The sequence below is a fragment of the Chiroxiphia lanceolata genome, chromosome 9, assembly GCF_009829145.1.
Source record: "Chiroxiphia lanceolata isolate bChiLan1 chromosome 9, bChiLan1.pri, whole genome shotgun sequence".
NCBI classification, from domain to species: domain Eukaryota; kingdom Metazoa; phylum Chordata; class Aves; order Passeriformes; family Pipridae; genus Chiroxiphia; species Chiroxiphia lanceolata.
The window spans coordinates 13741970-13758684 of NC_045645.1; the positions used below are offsets into that span (position 1 = coordinate 13741970).

Sequence of the window (16715 nt, forward strand, 5' to 3'; positions counted from 1 at the left end):
GATGATGTGTCAAATTCTAGGCACACTGGATATTTTACTAATGCTTCCAGGGGAAACTACCTCCAGGTTGTCAGGGAGATAAGACCTGCTGTGGTACAGAACTGCCTGCCGGGGTGACCTCTGTCTTTCCCCAGTTGGCATCCTCTCCACTCATCCTAAGTGTCCAAGAAGAGTTATAGGGAGATTTAGGAACTATGAAATACGGTTTCTGTGACAGCCCAGCCGCTTCCCACACAGGTTTTTACAGTCCTAATACAGAATTTTAAATAATTCTAGGGAAAACAAAACCCCAAAGTTGCTTTTGCTCTATATTCCATTGGTCTTTTCAACAAGATTTTCTGTCTTTTCTTGTTTTTAGGGAAAATTAAAACCCATTTACAAGGAGGATGTGAGATGTTGGCACTGTCAGCAGGTCTGATATCTTCTGTCTGTTCTCTGGTGCTATGCTGGAAACACACATGGAGCACAGCTGGTCTTGTGGAATAGATGGATTAGCTCAGGCTTTAGCTGATGTTGGAAGCTTCACGTTACATTTTTAATTACTGAAGGCATGAAGTCACTGTTTACCAGCTTATTACGGAGTCCTTTTTCAATACGGAAATGTAACTAAGACATTACTCATGGGAAGGGCTCTGGGAAAAACTGGTGTTTGTAGTGAATCTCAACTGTGTAATTATTATGGACCTAAAAATTCTTGAGAACTGTGGGTTTTTTGACCATTTAACAACAGAACTTTGCATTGTTTATATTCTCCATTTTCTTAAATGACTGAAAATTTCTCTGTCTCAAAGGCAATTGGGATGAAAGCAGTAGGAATCATGCCAGAACTCCATTTCCTACAGTTCCTGGCTGTGGCTCTGTGGAAACTTCACTTAAGGAATTCCTCCAGCAGGAAATAAATAATGGAAGAATGATCTCTCATGGATGCATTCCTCCTGGAAAGATTTAAGGAAATGAAACTTAAGAAAAAGCAGATAAGGAACTTCAAGACATCAAGTGAAAGTGTTGATTCTCCTTGCAGTTCGTGCTGTCCCAAAGCACTTCAGGAATTTTTATATGTCCTTATTACACAGGAAAAACCACAAGCTTTTCACTTGGACTGATCCATGGGACTACAATTCTTTTTGTCCTGGCTCAGTGAAGTGGTTCAGCAGGAGGTTTGGGGATATTTGGGCGAGATCTGTGTCCATGAAAGGAGCAGGAGCACCAAGGGACAGGCCCAGCCTCCTCCAGGAATATGCAGAGGTGACCAATGGAAAAAAGGAGGAAGGAATTTTGTATGCCAAAGGAAATAATTCCATTTTCCTTTTGCCTCTGCTTGACTGTCCTGGATTTTATAATAGAAATTGTTATAAAAAGGAGACAGACTTGTTATGGGATTTGGTGGTACCTGAAATGCTGTGACCCGGCAGGACGGTGGGTCCACAGCAAAGCTTCGCCCCTGAGCTTAGTGTGGACATTTTCCATAGGATCTGTTTCCCATAGGAAGCAGATTTGTCACCATAGGGTGAAATTCCTCCCTCCTAAATCTCAGGTTCCTGCTGTGTGCTCAGGCTGAGACACTGCCCTGTGCACACCCAGGGGTTTTGCTCTGCTTAGATCCAGTTTTGCTCATATTTTATTTGTATTTTTGTTGTAAAGAAAATGTTTCTTTAAAAAATATAATATAAAACCCCTTTGTACTTGTCCTTCAGCACACTGAACCCACCTCTGTGTGCCCTTTACCCTCAGAAGGGTAAACTGCTGTTCTGTGGATGTCAATCCATGTAGAATAACCTTGGCAGGGAGACACAATGAATTAATTTTTAATCCCAGAATGCAGAATGTGTCAGGCTGGAAGGAACCACAGTGGCTCACCTGGTCCCACCTCCCTGCTCCAGCAGGGTCATTCCAGATGGGACAGGATTGTGTCCAGAGAGTTCTGAAATATCTCCAGTGAAGAGACTCCACTCCACTCTGGGCAATCTGTCCCAGTGCTCGGTTGCTTCCTCATGTTCAGGTGGAACTTCCTGGGCATCTGTCTATTCCTGTCTGTTCCTCTTGTCCCGTTGCTGGGCACCCCGGAGCAGAGACTGGTCCACCCTCTGACACTCCTCCTTTACATATTTATACACATTAATAAGATATTTCACAAAATCCCAGAATAGCTGGGGTTGGAACGGACCTCTGGAGATCACCCAGTTCAACCTTCCCTGTCAGGGCAGGGTCACCTGGAGCAGGTGGGTTTGGAATGTCTCCAGAGAGGGAGATTCCACATGCTCCCTGGGCAGCTGTTCCAGTGCTCTGCCACCTCCATGGAAAGAAATTCTTCCTCATGTTGAGATGGAACTTCTTGTGTTCTAGTTTATGACCATTGCTCCTTGTCCTGTTGCTGGGCACCACTGCACAGAGTCTGACACCCCTTGGAGATGTTTGTATGGACTGAGAGGATCCTCTTCCCGGATGCTGAGGTGATCCAGGCAGCGCCGCTCCCTTTTCCGTTCCCAGCGAAGGCGCCCGTGGATCGGGACAATCCCCCAGGATCGGGACGATCCCGGCTCGCGAGCTCCCCCCGGCGGGCGGGCGCTGCCACTGCAGGTCTGGCCCCGCCCCCCGGCGCCGCAGCCAATGAGAGGCCGCGCCGAGGCCCCGCCCTCGCCGTGCCCCCGGCGTTGCCGCCGCGGCTCCGGCAGTTCCCGAGACACGCGGGACATACGGAACACGCGGGACACGCGGCCATGGAGCGCGGCTTCCTGCCACCCTTCCCTCACTTCGCCACCCGCGCCATCCACGCCGGGCAGGACCCCGAGCAGTGGCGCTCCGGGGCCGTGGTGCCGCCCATCTCGCTCTCCACCACCTTCAAGCAGCGGGCGCCCGGCGAGCACGCGGTGAGTGCGGCCGCCACCGCGGCATCGGGTCACCCCCGGGGCACCGAGGCACCCGCGGGGGTACCGAGCCATCCTCGGGGGTACTGAGACACCCACGGGGGCACTGAGCTAGTGGGCACACCGGGGGGACCCCGAAGGCCCGGCGTGGGGAGGTCCGGGAAGCGGCTGCCCCTGGGAAGGGGAGGGAGCTCCTGATGGAAGTGGCAGCTTCTGGACAAAAAGAGCATCTTTTTCCCGCTGGAAGCGGTGGTTTCGCCCAGGGAGGGTGTGGAGTCTCCCTCACTGGAGATATTCTAGACCTGTGTGGACACAATCCTGTGCCATGTGCTCTGGGATGACTCTGCTGGAGCAGGGAGGTGGGACCAGGTGAGCCACTGTGGTCCCTTCCAGCCTGACCCAGACTGTGATTGTGTTTTCCCGGGAACTGAGAGAGTTTGGAATGATTTCCACGTGAAATGAGGAGGAAGGGGAGCAGGGGCAGGGATGCTGCTGCCCAGCTCCATGGGCTGCACAGAGCCAGGACTCTCGAAAGCTTTACCTGCCCATTTTCCAGATGCAGGGCCCAGGCAGAATCCGTGTTCTCCTTCACACATGTTGTGTGAGAGGCTGCTTTAGTTTTCCTTCCAAACAGAAGGAAATATTTCATAAGGATTTTGTGGCTGCCCCATAGGAACTACTGGGAAGGTTTGCATTGACCTATCCTGAAGTTTCTGATGGGCCATGGCACAAATCTGCCCCTCCTAAACCAGGATATGCTCCAAAGCCACAGGCTGAACTGGGCCGATTGGGCAGAAGGGATGTGCCTTGTGATCCCCAATTCCACACAGAAGTCAGCTGGGAATGCCTGGGAGCAGGCAGCTGCACTGGAGAAGTCCTCAGAAGGAGTCAGCTGCTGTATCCACAATCCTGATGACAGGCTGTTGGTGTTCCTGCCGGGAGCTTTGCCGGAGGATTGGGAGCAATCCTCGGGATTCCAGAGCACGAGGAAGTTGTCATTAAACAGGGATCCTCAAAGAATGCAAATCCGAGGGTGCTCAGCAGGTTCTCTGTAACTGCTGCATCCAGCATGCAGGAGTGGTTTTCCCCATTAAATCTTCCCACAATTCCCATAAAAGCTGGAGCAGTGAGTTGCGGAACTTGCCAGGGACATGTTTGGGCTCTCAGGAAGTGACAGGTACAGTTGGCCCTGTGCCATCTCTCAGACTGAGTGTGGTGGAGATGGGAAAATTTTCCCTGATAATTCCCTCCGGAGAGGTTGTGGAGTCTCCCTCCCTGGATATATTCAGGAACACTCTGGACACAGTCCTGTGCCATGTGCTCTGGGATGGCCCTGCTTAAGCAGGGAGGTGGGAGCAAATGTCTCACTGTGGTCCCTTCCAACCTGACCCATTTTGGGATCTGAGAGTGAGTGGATTGTGTCAGCCCAAGACCTTTTCTCCAACAGTGACCACAGATAGATGTTTAGGAAAAAGTAGGAGAATGTGGCTGCACCCCCAGTGCACCCCCAGACAGCTTTTGCTGGTGTAGATGCCCAGTTGTTGTGCCAGGAAACCTTCCTGCTGTTCTGGGAGGAGCTGGATGCCCCCAGTGAGGGCTCTTGAAGGAACCTGGAAGTAGTATTGTCTAAAGCTTTCCCAGTGCTCTCTCTTACATTGTCTCTCACTCCTACCCCAGGGATATGAGTACAGCCGGTCTGGGAACCCAACTCGGGATTGCCTGGAAAAGGCTGTGGCCGCCCTTGATGGAGCCAAATACAGTGAGTAATTCGTGGCTTGGAGAGGGCTTGGGGCAACCTGGACTAGTGGGAGGTGTCCCTGCCCATGGCAGGGAGTGGAACGGGGTGAGCTTTAAGTCCCCTCCAACCCAAACCATGCCATAATTCCATGATCACAGTTCTTATCACAGCAAAAGCCGCTTTATGGGGTCAGAGTCCAGCAGTTATTGTTGGAAAGTCCAGCTCAATCCCTGGGCTTTCTGTTGTTCTTCCTCACTGTGTTTGATACCTGAGCTAAGCTTGATCCATCCCTGTGCAGCAGCGCTGGATGCAGTGGGGAGGGGGAGCAGGCAGCCCCTGGTCCCAATCTGTTCCCAGTCTGGCACCAGTGTCCATCCTGGTCCCAAGCTGTGTAAATCAATCTGCTGCTTTAACTGGCTCTGCTCACCAAGTGAGGGAGAGTGAGAGTGACAGAACAGGTTCCTTTGAGAGACAAAGTGAGGGAGGTGAAGGCAGGTCTAACCAGGTTGTATCACATCAAATACAGCTTGTCTGCCACTTACTCTGTTCTGTTCCAGGTTTAGCTTATTCTTCGGGCTTAGCAGCTCTTCTGAACATCTGTCACCTGTTGAAGACAGGGGACACAATCATCTGCATGGATGATGTCTATGGAGGTATGTACAGCACCATGGGGCCTTTGATCTTCACTGTGCAAAGGATAAAATAGAGCTGACCTCTCTGAAATTCCCCTTTTCTTCGAAGCCTTTTCACCTTGTGAGAACACAGATCACTCCTGTCTGATTTGGGTGTTAGAAATTCAGGCACTGAAACATTTCATTGGCACAACATGGAGGTTTAAAAATATGTAACAACAAATACATGTTTGCATGAGGGGAAATAGCAACATCTTAGTGCTGCACAGGTTTGTTTGCAGAGCAGGACCCTCTTTCCCTAGGTTTGACCCTTTACCAACCAGCATTTTGTCTGGACTGTTTCAGACAACTGTTCCATCGTCTCCTCCCAAAGCACAGCTTCCCTCTGTTGTCCCCGTGCTTTCTGAACACTTCAGAGAAGCCACAGCCCACTCTTAGGTATTGATCTTGCATCGTATTTATCAACAACTCCCAGTCCAAGCAGATATCCACCTCAGCCAAGTCCTTCAGAAGGTTTAGGTCACCCAGAATTCCTGAGGAGGAACATGCTGGTAAGACATGATGTGACAGTTCCTTGGTGTGTGACCTCTGTTCCATTGGTCAGCAGGGCTGGAGTTTCCAAGGCCTTGGAACAGAGAGATCCAACCTGCTGTGTTATCAAGGGAAGGTTAGAGGCAGGTTTCCCAATCAACAGCTTGAAAACTTGGAAATCTACTTTCCTTTCCCCTAGAAGTGCTGAGTGTTTGCCAGTCAGTTCTCTGTGCTTGTGCACATCAAATCTAAACACACACATGTTTGCTTTTCACACTGAAGTTCTGTCATGCCAGATAGTATTCTCCAACTGCAGCTGGAGACAGCGGGAATCTCTGCTCCTTTAGCTCACAGCTCTCTCACCACAACTCAGTCAGTCATTTAACCAGAGCACATGGGCAGTTCCTCACTTCTAAAGGGCTCAGGGGGGTATTTTTCAAGCAAAACTTGTTCACCTGCTCCTTAAAGCCTCGACCTGGGGTGGCTTTTGCAAAGATAATTTTATTGTTTTTCCCCTGATTTTTTTTTCATACTTTTGTTATAAAAAAAGTGTTTCCTTAAACCCTCAAATCACTCAGCTGTACCAATCTCCATATTCCATCCCTTCATGCTTTGATGGCAAACTGCTGTTGGACAGAAGGGAGTCCATGTGGAATAACCTTGGCAGAGACACCCAATAAATTGATTTTTAATCCAGTCAGTATTTCCAGGTAGTGTGTTGCACATCTATTGATCAGCTGTTTGCTGCTGGATTCTTTTAATCTTCTCAATGAAAGGTTCCAAAGACAGATAGGAAGTAAAGAATCACTTTTAGTGGAATGATAATAAACACAGTACTGGAGTCTTCTCCTTGATTAATTCTCTGTTTAATTTTCTGATCAAAAAAACCCTGTTGTTGATGTCAAATACTTCACAAATCACTCTGATCCCATATTCCCATTATTACTTTTTCATGATAATTAAAACTACAACAATCTTTAAACGTTTTTAGAAATAAAAACAATACTCATTTGTCATTTACGTGCAGCACAAAGCTGTGCCCTCCTGACTTTCCCTGGGTGATACAAAAGACTGGAGAGCAGTGAAGGGAAGTCAAAGGAAGTTGTTTGATTTTGTGATTTTGGATTTTTTTTTAGGCACAAACAGATACTTCAGGAGAGTCGCCTCAGAAATTGGTTTGAAGGTAGTTTTTGTTGACTGCACAAAACCAAAATGCCTGGAAGCTGCAATTACACCACAGACCAAGGTAGGGGAGAGGGAAATGAATATTGTTAAATAGTTTTATTCTTGCTCGTGTTGAATTTGGTCTGTGTTGATCTGAGGGGCTGCAGAGGTTGGGGCACTGCTGGTCCCACCAGGGCATGTGGTAATAATGTTTGTGCTGCCTCATGGAAAACATTTTAAGAAGACAAAAAAACACCCTGAAGAGAGAGAGGAGGAAGGAAAAGGTACAAAAGAGCAGTGGGAACACTGAGCTCAGAGTTGGAGGTGCTCCATGGCACTGGAGTGGATAATCCCTTGCTCCAGGGAAGTGTTTCAGACCTTTGGGCATAATGACTGTTCTGGCTCTGTCAGGCCTTCTCCAGGTGGGATGAACCTGGATTTGCAAAAGCTTTACTGTGCTTCCCATGTTGAGTTTGTGGGGAATCACCTCTCCTAAGGAACCTTCCTTTGCTCCAGCAGGGAAACCTTGTTTTCACTCTGGGAAGCTGGCACTCAATAAATTATCATTGAAAGCACTTCTCACTTACCCAAGGAGCATCAGCAGCACTGAAAATCTCTGACCTGGTGGTTTCTGTTGGATTTGTGCAGCTGATTTGGATCGAGACCCCCACCAACCCCATGATGAAGGTCATCGACATCCGTGCCTGTGCAGATGTGGCACATAAACACGGGGATGTTCTCCTGGCAGTGGACAACACCTTCATGTCTCCCTATTTCCAGGTGTGTTCACCATTATCCCATTACTCAGTGTAGTTCAAGAGACATTTTCAAAATGGGAAGCACCAAGGAACTGTAGTTTTATCTTTGCATGTAAAATCACCTGCTCTGTTTCTAGCTGCAGGTTAATTCTGCTGGTTGCATCAGTGGAGGTGTATCTGTCATTCAAAAATCATGGATTTTGGTTCTTTCTGATGAAAATCACAGCAGGCTTGTTAAAAAGTGTCCTGTTTTCTGACTTTGGCCTTTTTATAGCAATTCTTTTGTATAAGCTGTTTAAGCACCATTCTGAACCACTTGGTAGTCTAGAAAAAGTAGTGGAAGAAAAAGTTAAAACAAGCAAACTTTGTTCAGTCTTCCTTTGAGACATTCAATATTTCTTCAATATATTGGTGAGTATGTGTCTTAGAAGTTTATAACTTTGTTTATAACAACCGACATAACTTTTCTATATTGATAAAAGGAAGTGATTTTCTTAAGTTCTGAAAGTGTTTCAGAATAATACACGTCCAAGTTTTGTTGATCTCAATATGGACTGGAAATATACGTATAAATTTCCCAGGAGGCCAAGCCAATCCCTTGTGTTTTAGGTCCAAAGTCACCCTTCTGGCAGAGTGCAAAGGCAAAGTGTCTGGTTTTGTTCAGGGTACTGAGATCTTCCTGAATTTAGGGAGCTCTGCACAAAGTGTCAATGCTAAGCTCCAGCAGCACTGCAGTTGGTCTGGGACATTCCAGAAGCTTGGTGATTCTCCCCTGCAGTGTGTTATTCAGTTCAGAATTCACAATTTACTTCAGAAAGGGGGGTGTGAAAAGGCACAAAGTGAGCTGGGCTGGTTAATGAGTCTGGGTCAGCCTGGTGCCAGTGCTAATGATTGATTTTGATGAGGGGAGTGGGTGGTGGTGTTAAACCCCTCCAGACCTCTGCTGGTGCTAAGCAAATGAGAATTTCAGAGAGATTTGTGTGTCAATACTGAGTGTAAAAGGCATTTTTCCATGGTGATTCTGGCTGTGCATTGGGAGTGAGTGTTATCCATGTTCCTTGGATGGATGTCCATGTTCAATCTGGCTCAGCAGTCTTTAGACCTGCTTGCTTTGTTACCTTTTAACACACTGATGCTCTTCGCTCTTTGGAATATGTTTATATTATGTGCCAAGTCCCTCAGTGATTAATTAAAAGAATTACATTGTTCACGACCTCTTGCCCATCAACCCCTTGCTTTGTCTCACCTTCAAAAGGCTTCTGGGAACAAAGCTGGGAGGTGAGGAAAAACAGTTGGCAAAGAAAACCTCCTTTTCTCATGTTTTCCGTTCTTTCAGTGTAATATCACCAATACTTGGAAAACAATGCAATTTTTTTGCTTTTCAGACTGTGTTGAGGTCTTAATTTTCTAAGGAAATCCACTTTAGAGAGTAAATACCATTATTTCTCTTGCCTCAGCTAAGCAATAGAACTATTTTTTCCCAAATATGAACTGTATGTTAGATGGATTGAACCATTTTTCTCCCTGAAGCCAGTGGGAATTGGGCCAGTGCTGTTAAATCACATTTGAGTGTGCTTATCTTGAATTCAGAGTGTCTCCCTGTGCTTTTGGTTTTATCACACATTCAATCATCATTCTCAGGTTTTTGTGTTTAAAGTGTTAAGTTTTTGTGGGTTTTTCTTTAGTTTCTCCACTTATTTTTTGCTGTGTAAGCCTTTTTGGATAGCTGGAAGTGAACCTGGCTGCACGCAGGCATTAATCAGAGCTGTGAATTTAATTTTGTTTCAGTGTCCTCTGTCCCTGGGGGCTGATATTTGTGTGAGTTCTGCGACCAAGTACTTGAACGGTGAGTGTGGGAGTTCAACACCTGCTTAGGGCAGGGTTGGATGGAGCATTGGGAAGAAATCCTTCCCTGTGAGGGTAGTGAGGTCCTGGCACAGGTTGCTCAGAGAAGTTGTGGCTGCCTCATCCCTGGAAGTGTCCAAGGCCAGGTTGGATGGGACTTGGAGCAGTCTGGTATAGTGGACGGTGTCCCTGCCCATGGCAGGGGGTGGGATGTGATGTTTAAGGTTCTTCCCAGCCCAAACCAGTCTGGGATTCTGTGATAACATGAATTATTATTATTATAAAGCCATACTGGCTTTAATTTGGCTACAACAAAGCAGGTGCCTTCAGGAGGAGGTGGATTGGGAGCTGCTCTCCCTGACCCAGGAGCCTGGAGCTTCTCTCCAGGACATTCCTGGTTCCTGCAGTGTCCTGGCAGGTGGCAAAGGTGCCCTGGGAAGTGCCAGTGCAGGAGACAGTGCTGAGCAGAGCTTTAGAAACAGCCCAAATCTGCCTTGTGATTTCTGTCTGCACAGGAAGAAAGGCTAGAGCTTCAGGAACAACCCAGGGCCTTGCAAAACTGGGGTTTTAGTAACACCAGGATGGAGAAACTGGGGGGTTGAGGCAGAACCCTGGAGCAGATGGAATGGCCGATCCTGTTCTTGTCTTCATTCGTAGGGCACAGTGATGTGGTGATGGGGCTGGTCTCAGTGAACCGGGATGATCTCTATGAGAGGCTCAAATTCCTGCAGAATTGTGAGTACTAATACAGGAAATACCTGGAAATGAATCCTGGTCACAAACTAGCTCCTGCTGGGGAGCATGGGAATGCACACAGGTGAGAATTCTGCTTAGAGATGCAGCTCAAATGGACAGAACTGGGAATAATAAAATAAATTTTTATTTTAATAAATTTTAATACAATTAAAATAATGTTTAAATTAATAAAATAAACTTAATAAACTTAATGAAATTAATTACACTGGTCTCCACTTCCTAATTGCTTCTAGAGAACTGATGAGACCCATCCTGGAAGCATCAGGGTCTCTCTGCCTTGTGCACACCTGCAGTTAAAGGGATTTTTTAAACTCACACATCAGAATTTTCTTGTATATGTTGATTTTGAGCATTTTACTGCCTCTTAATTGTCAGGAATAAATTTCTGTATGGGGTTCTGCCTGTTCTCTGCCTACAGCAGAGACAATAAAGGTATATCATGTCTAATAAATAGAACCCCCGAGGCTTCAGCTTGTTAATTCACCTCATTAATTGGCTCCCCACATCTGTGAGCTGAGGAAGGTAGATTGCAGCAGGTGTCTTCCCACTTGTCACGTTCTAACTTCAGAAATGTTGGAGATTAGGACTGTATCAGTTGTACTAAAACCCAAACCAACCCCTTTTTTCTGAGGAATTTTGTCTCCCTTCCCCAGCTCTCGGGGCCGTCCCGTCTGCCTTTGATTGTTACCTGTGCAACCGGGGGCTGAAGACGCTGCACATCCGCATGAAGCAGCACTTCCACAATGCCCTGGCCGTTGCCCAGTTCCTGGAGTCACATTCCCGGGTGGAGAAGGTCCTTTTCCCAGGTGGGTTGGCAGGACCTCTGAGCAGGAAATGTCCCAGAGGGTGGATTTAGGTGCTGTGATGCTCCATGTCATCGTCACCTTCATGTGGTGACCTTGGAGCTCCAAGGTGTCCACCTTGGAGTGGGCTGAGGGGGAGCTGCTCCACCTCTGCATGAGGGCAATTTCCTCAGTGACTCCCCAGATTCCAGGGGTGACTTGAGCTGGGTGTCCACCTTGGCAGAGGCTGAGGGGGAAGCTGCTCCACGTCTAAGGGAGGGTCATTCACTCCAAGTGACTCCCCAAATTCCAGGGCTGCCTTCCCACCCTCAGTATGAGCTGATGAAGCGCCAGTGCACGGGCTGTCCTGGCATGATCACCTTCTACATCAAGGGGAACCTCAAACATGCTACTGTCTTCCTCAAGAGCCTAAAGGTAAATGGCAATAAAACGTCTCCTGGGACTGTCCTGCTGAGGGGGATGGTGGAAGAGGCTTTTCTTGGTGAGGGGAGAGTCTGTCTGTACTTGCAAAGCTACTCAAATCTTTTGGGTGTGACCATCTCTAAATAATAGATAATTTGTAAATGTGAGGCTAATGAGAGGGAACAAAAGATGCCTGAGCTCCTTGGAAGGGTTTGTTTGCACAGCAAGGTGAGGTGTGTCCAGGTTAGCCCAGGAAATGCTGCTGACAAAAGGGCCTTTTGCCAAAATACCTGCAGGAGTTGGAAGCAGAGGAGCTGTGGCTGGTGTAACACTGCTGGAATATTTCAAAGTGCTCATCAGGAGAATGAAACATTGAGGAGACACCTGAATCATGAAGCTGAGAGAGAGTCCCTCAGTTTGGAGAATGGTTGGTTGTTTATTTGACCCAAACAACAGGTTTTTGCTGTTTTGCCTTGTGTTCATTCTGCCTGTGCCCTTTGATGTGTTTCTAGTCGTGATCTCTGGTTAATTTGCATCCTGCTCTACTGGTTTTGCTGTTTTGTTCTTGGAAAAACCAATCAGTAAGAACTGGCGGAGGTGAATTAGAACTTCCTTCTGCCCCCTGTCTCACTTGCCAGCTGATGTCACCCACTGAAAATGAATTTACTAAAAATATGGTTGGCCTGCAAAATATCCTTTGACCTGAGAGAAAGGACTGAATCCTGGCACAGGAGATCTGCCAGCTTTGACAAGAAATATCAGGGAATGTGTCCCAGGAGAAGTAGTTCCTGACAGTTATCCAAGCCCTTTGACTTGGATGACCATCAGTTTGTCACTAAGCTTGTCCAAAAGTAAAGTCATTCCAAAGAATCATAGAATCCCACACTGGTTTGGGTTGGAAGGGACTTTAAAGCCCATCTTCTACTACCCCCTGCCATGGGCAGGGACACCTTCCACTATACCAGACTGCTCCAAGTCCTATCCATCCTGGCCTTGGACACTTCCAAGGATGGGGCAGGATGAGTCTGTTTTAAATCTTAGTAGCTCTGACTTGCTAAATGTACACTTTATTCCTGAATTACACTAGTACCATTTATAAAATAAGACTTATTATAGAAAAACTTAGGGAAAAAGCCCCCTAAACATTCTTTTTCCATAATGTCCTTGAAGTGGTCATTGCTCCAAGGCTGCCAGAGCTCAAGGAGCATATGGACAATGCTCTCAGGGTCAGGGTGGGATTGTTGGGGTGTCTGCAGGGCCAGGAGTTGGACTCATGATTCTTGTGGGTCCCTTCCAGCTCAGGATATTCCATGATTCTTTGACATCTCTTTCCATGCATCCATGGAAACTTGTTAACTTCTTTCTTTCACGCTTCCCTTTCACCCTTGTTAATTTGTGTTCCATCTTTCCCATAGGTGTTTACCCTGGCTGAGAGTCTGGGGGGCTACGAGAGCCTGGCGGAGCACCCGTAAGTCATTCTTCTATCTTCAAAGTCTAAAAAGGCTGCAGAGTTCCCCAAAATATTAGTGGGGGACAGCACAGATATTTCCAGTCCCTGAGGCCAAGCTGTTTTCCCTGTTATGGAAAGAATGGTGTGTTGTGTAGCACAAACCTAGCAGAGACTTCAGGAATGAGTGAATTCTGTGAATGTGAGAGTGCAGTGATGGAGGAATTTTGACTGGAAAGCTGGAATTTAGGAATTTGTTGCTCTGAAAACAATCCAAGAAATCCGCGTGTGTTGGAATTGTGGAGCAGATGGGATAGAGGGAAGAGCTGTGCCATGCTCTCTGCTCACACAAGAGGGCGTGGTCAGTACGTGCACCCAACTGCCTTGTTTTCCCTGTCAGGACTTTTTGTGGGAATTTTAGTAACACTTGGCTGCTCCTGTTAAGGTTAAAAGGCTAAAAAGAGGATTTATATGGAATTAGATTCTTTTACCAAAGCCAATTTGCTTTTCAAAAAGATAACATGGGAATTTATGGCTTTTTGTGTGCTAAAGCATTTCAGGTATTCATTAGAGTAACAGCAAATCTTAAACCACTCCAGCAGCTGGAAGAAATTGTGAGTTGGTTGGTGGAGCACAGGGGAAAATACCTTCTTGCCCATATCATCCAAACCTGCAGAGAGTAAACCCTTCAGTGTAATCTGGTACAGTTTGACAAGAAGAAACCAGAAGTTAATAGAAAACAGGAGATTTTATACTGGACGTTGTTCACTGCAGCTGCTTCTTCACATGCAGAGCAGAGCTTTTAGAGCAAAAAAACCCCAAAAAAAACTCTGGAAGGAAGAGGAATGGGATTTGCTCCTTTTTTAGCTCCAGATTTTGAAGTATCCACTTCTTATTTATAATTTGTAGCTTAGAAGTACTTTCCTGAAAGTCTGAAGTCCCTGACTTCACATCATTTACAGACACTGCCACGAGCTCTTTCCATCTGTGGGCTCAGCAGCGAGTGGCACAGAAAAGGTGTAAAACTTCATGAAACTTTGGGGGTGCTGGCAGAAAACCAGCTGGTTGGGGCTTTACTGAGGAAAGTGCAAAGTTCTTAGGAAACTTAGGCTGGTGTTTGTCCCTGCAGGGCCATCATGACCCATGCCTCAGTGCCCCAGGAGGAGAGGGAAGCTCTTGGCATCACTGATACGTTGATTCGTCTCTCTGTGGGTTTGGAGGATGAGGAGGATTTACTGGCTGACCTGGACCAGGCCCTGAAGGCTGCGGTGAGTGGGTTCTTACCCCCTAAGAATCATTCCCTCTCTCACTGGCTGACTCCTGGGAATTCTTACCTTTTTAAGCCACTCCTAAGCAGACCTTGGATTTAAAGCTCTCCCTGTCAGGATTCCCTGCACAAGGTTTGTGTCCTGGTCAATCACAGTCTCAACCGATATGGATTCAGGTACAACAGATGTTGGAGTCATGGGAATGTCCCTGCTAAAGTCAGGCTCAGGGAGACTCTCACGCAGGCCTAGAAAGGCTCAGTGTGTGCTTCAGATTTTTCCTGGCAGGGTTGAAATATATTAAGGAGCTTTAAGAGCTTCTCTCAAACAGTAAGTCCAATATTTGAGTACTGCTGTTTCATTCCACTCCTGATGCTTCTCTCCCACAGGTGTGGATTTCAGAAAGTGGATTTTTTTGTGTGTGTAGGGTTGTAGGGTTGGTTTTTAATGTTTTTTGTTTGTTTGTTTTTCAGGATTTTTTTGTTTGTTTTTTTTTTTAATGATAGGAAAAGTTATCATCAGTAACTACACATATTTCTATTTGCCAGCACAGGGCATGAAATTAATTTAATGCCAAAATGTGTCTTATTTATGAAAAGAAGAAGAAAAGTGTGTGGTTGATGAGGGGCAGAACATAATTATCTCTCCTTTCCCTTCTTCTTGCAGTTTGCATAAGCCTTGAGGCTTAAAGAAGGAACTTGGAATTGGATGTTGCAAAGACTGGAAGAGGACATGGAAAACCAAATTGCTCCTTTGATTTGCCTTTGATTTGCCTTTGGGAATTTCAATCTGGATTCCTGGAGAGTCTCCCTGGTGCTGTTGGGTTGGTTCTGCTGCTGCCTGGCTGTGCATGGACTGTGTGTGGCACAGACTGGGCTCTCCTGTGGGTCAAGGTCTGTTGTTGGGAAATCCATTGGGATTTCTGGACTCAGTAATTGTGTGTGAGAGCAGCCATGGGCTCCCTCAGAAATGTTCTCCTTGTTCTCCCAGAGATCAGTGTTTCTTCTGATGGTTTGAGGTCACAGGGGGTGGTTCCTGGTGCTGCTCTTGGGATGCACAGTTCATTCTTCTCTTCTCTTCCAACCCAACAGCCCATCTTAAAAACATGATTGGCCTTAGATTTATTTTAATTAGGTCGGAAATGTGCTTTAAAGCTTTTCTCCTCTGGATTTTTTAATGCAGTATTGAAAATGATGCTTTGAAAATGGTAAATAATAGCTTTATAATAGCTGTTAGTTATGAGAATGATTGAAACAACTTTAATTAAAATATGCTGTGAATTTCCTTGATGTCTTCCTTCTTCTTCCATTTCCATGTGCTACTTATGTTCAAAATCAGGTGATAGAATAACCCTGGAGCTGTTCAGATTTTCCTATGGGAAGATGTCATTGATGGTGTTACTTTTGTCAGGAAGAGGAGATGTAAATCTGGCTGTAGAACAATTTCTCCTGCAAATTGCAGTGTTCAGGCAGGGAATGCTCAGAGGGGCTGGGTGGGAAAAAGTGTCCCCTCCCACGTCCCCCCAGGTGACTCTGCTGAAGAGCCACCAAAGAAGCACAAGGTGCTGCAGGATTTTGTTACAAGACTGACTGCATATATCCTTCTTGGGGGGAACATTTGGCTTTCCTAAGCTAAGTAGAAATTGGACTTTCTGGGGTGTCTTTTTGCTTTGTGTCTCAGATTGAGAGCTGACATGGAATGCAAGCTGGGTGATGTTCACTCACCAGCTGATTCCAGGCTGCCTCAGACTGTGGTCTGGGACAGCCCAGCTCATGAGCAGGAGAGGAAAGAAGGCTGGAGCTGAGGCAGGAAGGCAGTTTGTGTATCACCACACAAACAGAGACTAGCCTTCATTATCTACAGTGATGATATCCTGAGAAAACTGAGGTGAAGGTATTCACACCCCAAACCACCTCATTTCATACTGGTTTGGGTTGGAAGGGACCTCAAAGCTCATCCAGTTTCACCCCTTGCCATGGGCAGGGACACCTTCCACTATCCCAGGTTGCTCCAAGCCCTGTCCAACCTGGCCTTGAACAGTCCCAGGGATGGAGCAGCCACAGCTTCTCTGGGCAACCTGTGCCAGGGCCTCACCACCCTCACAGGGCAGAATTCCTTCCCAATATTCCATCTAACTCTGTCCTCTGGCAGTGGGAAGCCATTCCCCGTTTTTCCCTTGCCCCTCCTAAGGGTGGGTTACTGGTTATACCAGGTCAGCACCTCATAAAGCCCATCCACAGGAAGTCCCTCAGATCCATGTGTTTTTCTGGGAAGTGCAGCCTCTGCCCAGTGCCGTGCTGGTTGGTCTTTGGCTGCTCCTGAAGGGCAGCAATGTCTGGTTTCTGTCAGGAAAGTCTCTCATCTCCCATGAAATGAAAAGCTTGTGTGTTTGCTTGTCCTGCTGCTGACGGGAATTTCCCTTATCCCATTTGTTTGGGGAAAGATAAAACTGCCAGAGGTGAAATTCTCAATGAATTATCCCATGATTTTCTTGACACACAGAATATTGA

At 46.7% G+C, this 16715-nt stretch overlaps 1 protein-coding gene across 1 annotated transcript; it reads left to right on the forward strand.

Annotated features, from left to right (window-relative positions):
- Positions 1-2637: 2637 nt before the first annotated feature.
- CTH (cystathionine gamma-lyase) lies at positions 2638-15490 on the forward strand. Its single transcript, XM_032697040.1, has 12 exons — positions 2638-2867; positions 4542-4623; positions 5160-5255; positions 6902-7011; positions 7578-7709; positions 9476-9533; positions 10190-10267; positions 10942-11094; positions 11384-11505; positions 12909-12961; positions 14070-14208; positions 14872-15490. Exons 1-12 carry the CDS (start codon positions 2718-2720, stop codon positions 14878-14880), a joined length of 1182 nt encoding a protein of 393 aa, XP_032552931.1. The 5' UTR covers positions 2638-2717; the 3' UTR covers positions 14881-15490.
- The last annotated feature ends 1225 nt before the right edge of the window (positions 15491-16715 follow it).

Excerpts from the sequence above, each read along its gene's own strand:
- CTH (XM_032697040.1), top strand. The coding sequence starts at position 2,718 with ATGGAGCGCGGCTTCCTGCCACCCTTCCCTCACTTCGCCACCCGCGCC. Across the intron at positions 11,095-11,383 it reads GGAGAAGGTCCTTTTCCCAG|GGCTGCCTTCCCACCCTCAG; the intron begins GTGGGTTGGCAG and ends CCCAAATTCCAG. Across the intron at positions 12,962-14,069 it reads GAGAGCCTGGCGGAGCACCC|GGCCATCATGACCCATGCCT; the intron begins GTAAGTCATTCT and ends TTGTCCCTGCAG.